This window comes from Mus caroli, chromosome 17 (assembly GCF_900094665.2).
Source record: "Mus caroli chromosome 17, CAROLI_EIJ_v1.1, whole genome shotgun sequence".
Lineage (NCBI taxonomy): Eukaryota > Metazoa > Chordata > Mammalia > Rodentia > Muridae > Mus > Mus caroli.
This window is the reverse complement of record NC_034586.1, coordinates 70,707,467-70,713,376: the sequence shown is the minus strand read 5'-3', so window position 1 is coordinate 70,713,376 and position 5,910 is coordinate 70,707,467. Positions and strand designations below refer to the sequence as shown.

The following is a 5,910-nucleotide window of genomic DNA, read 5'->3' as shown; positions in this document are numbered from 1 at the left end:
AGGAGGGGAGGGGAGGGGAGGGGAGGGGAGAGAAGAAGCAAGAAAGATGTGTAGGCTAACTATGGTAACATCACTACTTGTCAGGAGTAAGAAGGCTAAGTCAAGACCAAGTATCAGTAAGATTTTATGATTTTCAACACATCATTATGTTGCTTGTAGTTATCAAACAACAGTTGTGCCATCGTAATAACAAAATCTGGCTTATAGACTTAGCATTTTTAATGGATTTAAGCTCTCACTTAAATTAGTTAAACAAGTTTCTTTGAGGTTAGAAATCAATGTGTCCAGCAGCAATTATGGCAAACTCAGATTAAGGCAAACGATTTCATGCATCTTGACACTGGCTAAATACTGCCCTATGACCAAAATATGTAGGTTTGTTTCTCAATCTCACACAGAGGTTAGAAACAGATTTCAGGATTCCCATGAAGATAGTATTTTGGTATATTTATGACTGTACTTTCAAGTGATATAAATCTATGTCACCTGCCAATTTACAGGTGGAATGCAGAAAGCTGCAGTCTTATATTTAACTTAAAGGTATCTGTGATCACGTGTCTTTCCCAGACTTCCTGAGCTCCGTCTTCACAAAGGTCCTCACTACTCACTCACACCTGAACTTTCTGCTGACACCTAGGTTTGTGAGCAACTGCTTTACAAATGTTTTAGATTTATTCATTTTATGTGTGTGTTTGCCTGCATGTATGTATGTATACCGTGTGTGTGCCTGGTGCCTAAGGAGAGCAGCAGAAGGTGCCAGAACCCCTGGAACTAGAGTTCCAGATGCTTGCTAGGAAGCAAACTCCAGTTCTTGGCAGGAGTAAAGTGCTCCTAACTGTTGAGCCAACTACTCTCCAGCCCACTCTTTTCAACGAAGCACACTCACAGTAAAATCAGAACTGAGCTACCTCATGAGCACCTGAGAGCTTGCTGGAAAGCGCAGTGCCTTTCATTAAACTAGATACTGATAAGTCCAGTTTTCAAATGCAATGTCAAATAAAAAATAGTTTTACGTTACTTTTATAATTATATATTACATTTACAATTTTAAGACGATGAGTTTTCTTACTGGACAGGTTCATTTCCTTTATTAGTGATCATACACTTAGGACCAGCTTGACAATCTCAAAAGACCCTGAAGGCTGACCACATGACCAGGATTACTATGTGAGGGCCTTTTGCTTATCTGTAGTCAAATATCAAAAACCTATACAGACTTTTTCTCATAAGCTTTCATTATTGCTTCTGGATTTAATGTGTGTAAGACAGTTCTTCTCCATCTAGTGTGACCCTGAGGAACCAAAGGGTTGGACACCCCTGTTCTAAGCAAACTGACTTTTTTCAGTGTAAAAGACACTTTCCGAGTCTACTGTTTACACACACTGTCCTTCCTGGCCCATTCTTTGTACCAGGCAGCGGGTGGAGGCAACCCAAGTTTCCATCAGATAAATTATCCAAGTCAGCGTGTACGTGCAGGAGCCATGACTTGTAAAGTGAGAAAGCAATGATGAAGTCTGACTGAGAGAGGAAAGATAGTCTCAAAATCATTTTACCAACTGGGTATCATTATAAACCGAGAAAGGTAATCTGCCCTCAAAACTAGGTCCTCTCCTGTAGATTTGTCAAGACTTAAGGGTCTAGATACCTTTTGCAGTAATTTTTCAAATCTCATACAGCTGTTTAAATGGAGCTGGAGGCATGGCTCCATCAGTATAGTGTCCAAGTACAACAACCTGATTCTGAGGCTCGGCATGTACAGAAGCCCAAGTGGTCGCATGCCTTCTCAATGCCAACACTGGGGACCTGACAGCAGGATTCCTGAGGCTCACTGCAGTCAACACAGTCTGTTAGTGAGCTCTGGGTCAACGAGAGACATTGACAGATCATCCTGAAAACCAAGGTGGACAGCTGCTGGAGGGCTGGCACCTGTTGTCCTCTGCCCTACACGTGCACCTGCATACACACATACAGAAAACATATTTTAAATGTTATATTTGTGTATGTGTGTATTATCTAGACATTTTCTCCTTATACAACTAATAACCCATCCCACATGTTACTGTATTTAAGAAAGGAAACCCCAGGCCAAGACCGGAAGACTTTATGAGGCCTTACCTGCATGGGATTGATCTTCACTGAGCGCTCGAAGCACTCCACACATTCCCGAAACTCCTTGTTCCGAAGATGGAGGAGCGCTTTGGAGCGCTGGGCACGTGCACTGCGGTGCTGGGACAGCTCCCAGGCCTTGTCGTAGCAGGAGTGATCTTGCAGGACATCTCCAAGTAAGCAATATAAACTTGGTGTTTCCTTTTTCTCCAGTTCTTGCCTAAGTATTTCTTCTGCCTGTGAACAGCAACAAAAACAAATCACTTACCTCCCCCACATCTGCCATCCTGTTTCTGATACACTGGCAACCTCAAAGTCTATACACTCGATTTAGTTTAAGTTCCATTATCTGTAAGGTATGTAATTTTGGAACTCATTTTAAATAAGGAATGAACTTTTCCAAATGCTGCTGCTTTTGCATCTGTGATGAAGTACAGGTAATATAGACTGTCTGTCAGGGGGACTCTGGACATGGACTCAAGATGTACAAAACAATTTCCAAAGGAAAGTAATCCTAAGCCAAAACAAATATGAAATCTTATAGTTCAATGTTTTAGGATACAAGTTCCCTCTATTACCAAATAATAAAATGGTTTTTAATGTATCTGAACAAAACTCTGTGAGCCATAAAGACAAACAGTTAACAAAAAGTCATACGATAGCGGCCAAAGCAATAAGCTTACAGTGTGGTTCAAAGCATTTCTCTTGACAGGAAGGCATTTAAACTTTGTACCACACCATTCCACAAATTCCAAAGCTGACTCACTTAAAATTCCTTCCTGTTCTATTCTGTTACAGTGGATTCTGAGGTCTGTGATAAACATCAGTCACCACACTGCAGATGTGGCTACATGCACTGTCTCCTGGAAATCTGATGCCATGACTGTGAAGGGAACAAATGCCGGCAAGTCCATGACACCCGCTGAAGAAGGAATTCTGGAATTGTTTTCTTGGTGCCTTAGACTACAGCACCTACAAGCTCAGGGCTTTGTCTGCTGAGAGACAGGGCACCATGAAGGTAGACAGTGAGAGACAGGTCAGCTGCTTCCAGACCCACTCAGACAGCTGAAGGAAAGGAAAGGAAACAGCCCTTAGTGTTTTCCATCCTCAGGGCGGAGACCCAGGGGATTTCTGATGCTCTCTGAGGGTTTATGCCCTGGTGGCTGTCAGGCCACGGGACTGCGGAAGCACAGCTGGGCAGACTCAGACGTTAGTGCTGGGCAAAGCCAGAGGCAATCAAATAGGTTTCACTTTATTATTATTTTCTCAATGGACTTTTAGCTATACATTGTTTTTGCTTTTTATTCTTTAGCAAATGCTGTGGATGCACTTGGGACTATGGCAAAAACAACACTGGGTGACCTTAGAAGCTGGGAACTTCTCCTGGACACTGGGCTGGAGCCCTGCTGATTCCTGTGGAAAAGCCACCTAGAGAAGCCTTGAGATGAGGACAAAAGTCCCAGCTGGCCTCAGGCTATTGGAAGTGTGGAGGACCTCTGTTGGCGGGGCATCCTAAGCCCCAGAACACACCCCATGAAGTGCCCACTTCACCACCAGCTAATTGTAACTTCTGAGAAATCCCAAAGCCTAGTCAAGCTCTCCCCAGATTCCTGTGGCATAGAGACACAGGAGAAACAAACATCTTGAAGAGGTAATTACATGGGTTTGAGCCACTATGTTTTGGGCAGACTCATACATAGCACAGGAAATGCAGGAGAGTGAGCCACGAGACCAGTTACTCCATCACAGCCAGGAGCAGAAGAGGCCAATGGTCATGAAAGACCAGACTCGAGAACTTTTGGATTCGTCAAGAAACAGAAACTTCCAACTTCTTCCGGCCCCTATACCAGCAGAGGCAGCAGTCCTCTCTCTCTCCCGATCTACATTACTTCACCTAAGACTGATGCCTGCACCATTCATCCTATTGGTATGGCTTCTAGACACATAAATTCACACATAGAAGCCACTGAAAGGTTTTAATTTATAAAGAGAAAATCTTGAGATCAAAAAGATTCTGGAGGTGTTAAACCAGAGACAAATGTGATCATAATTGAAATCAGGCTGAACTGAGGTCCCCTCGAAGAGTTTTGATTCACAATGCTAACTCCAACAGCTGGGGATAGTTCTCAATGATGTGCTCAAGTACGTGACGAAACTTGGACTCAAATGTGGCCAAATACCAAACTTGAGATACCAGAAATTCCTCATGGAATGTGGAGGAAAAAATCCAACACTCAGGATAAAGGGACTTGTTAATTTAGCACTTGCAACCTGCTTACCCACCCCAACTTTGTCACCCAGAGAACCTAGGGGTTGTTCCCTCCATCTTGGCTTTGAGAGACATAGTTCACATGGAAGAAGAAATATATTTGAAAAAGACTGTCATAAATGTGCCATTTAATAGGGAAACGCTTGGGAGTGCTTCTGCTGTCATGAGCTTCCAGATTCCAAAGAAGAAGATGAGACCCAAGGTGGCTGACACCTGCCAGTTGCACTGTGAGCCAAATGGGTATGATGATCTGCTCAGACACAGCTAACTAACCTAGTGGGGACCAGCATGGACTGTAAAGTAGTAGCTGACTGATCCCAACCAACGCAGGCAGGCAGCCAACTAAGGTCAATCTTGATCTATGTAACACTGTAAAAGTCTAAGAATCTGAATCTCTACTCTAAGATGCCATCTCTCACCCAGTTCCTATCCCCCAATATCTTCAAAGACTCCGTCTCCAAAACATAATTAAGAGGAGAAATACCACTTAGAAAGGACAATATGATAATGTACCAAGTGCATAGCAAAACTCTACTCAGCTTTAAAGAAGTAAACATAGCCATTTTCTAGGTACTTGTATCCTATAGAAAAGGCTTCTTTCAGAGTTGTTTTTGGTTAATGCTAATGCTTTGGAACCTAAAGAATTTGTAGGAGTCACTCCACCCAGATTAGGCCTCTATGTCTCTGAAGCCACCAATAATTATTTCCCTAGCTCCCTAACACAGCAAGTTAGATATGAGAATTACCCGTAAGTATAGAGAGCCAAGCAATGGTCCCAAGCCTTCATCGCTCCATCCAACATTGGTTGACTATATACGATACGGAAAGTCCTGTCTAAACCTCAAAGGGTTAGCCCACCCATTTAAATTGAGAACATGCATGGGTCCTAGAAAGTACCAAGAATTATTATAAATAATATAGGGGTGGAACTAAATATAGCTACTGTCCAGGACACTATCTTTTCTCTCAAGCCCTGGCCCTTGAGAAATAGATATGGATAAAGAAAAATGCTTTTCTCTATCCAAGAACTACATACTGTAAGATTAGAGCACAGCAAAAGTACACATGGCTTATCTTGCCAGAGAACAGTATGAACTTTATTCTTTGGTTGTCTTATCAGTCCATCAGACCACATCAGTCAATGGTCTTGATGACACTCTACTGATAGAATTCAAGAAACCAAGATAAGAAATTCTCTCAGCATCGACCAAAAACCAACTGAAAATCATCTGCTTTATACCATTGCTTATTATGAGAAAATAGTCATTTTATAAAAATTATCTTCATAATTTACCACCAGGAATTCATCTATTAACTAAAACAAGTGGTTATGGTTTTAATCTAAAATGTTAGACATAAGCTCTTTTGTTTTTAGTCACTAAGCCAAGATTTATTGTAAAATTTTACATGAAGGATTTTTTTTAATTAGGTATTTTCTTCATTTGCATTTCCAGTGCTATCCCAAAAGTCCCCCATATCCTCCCCCCCGACTCCCCTACCCACTCACTCCCACTCCTTGGCCCTGGCATTCCCCT

At 42.2% G+C, this 5,910-nt stretch overlaps 1 protein-coding gene across 4 annotated transcripts in view; it reads right to left on the bottom strand.

The window, feature by feature from the left end:
* The window catches only part of Ttc27 (tetratricopeptide repeat domain 27), a 144,053-nt gene that overhangs the window by 59,576 nt on the left and 78,567 nt on the right, over positions 1-5,910 (bottom strand). For all 4 annotated transcript variants that reach the window (XM_021186245.1, XM_021186246.2, XM_021186243.2 and 1 more), the window contains exon 13: positions 2,116-2,343. In XM_021186245.1, the coding sequence (XP_021041904.1) occupies positions 2,116-2,343 (228 nt within the window). The remainder of the gene's footprint in view (positions 1-2,115; positions 2,344-5,910) is intronic.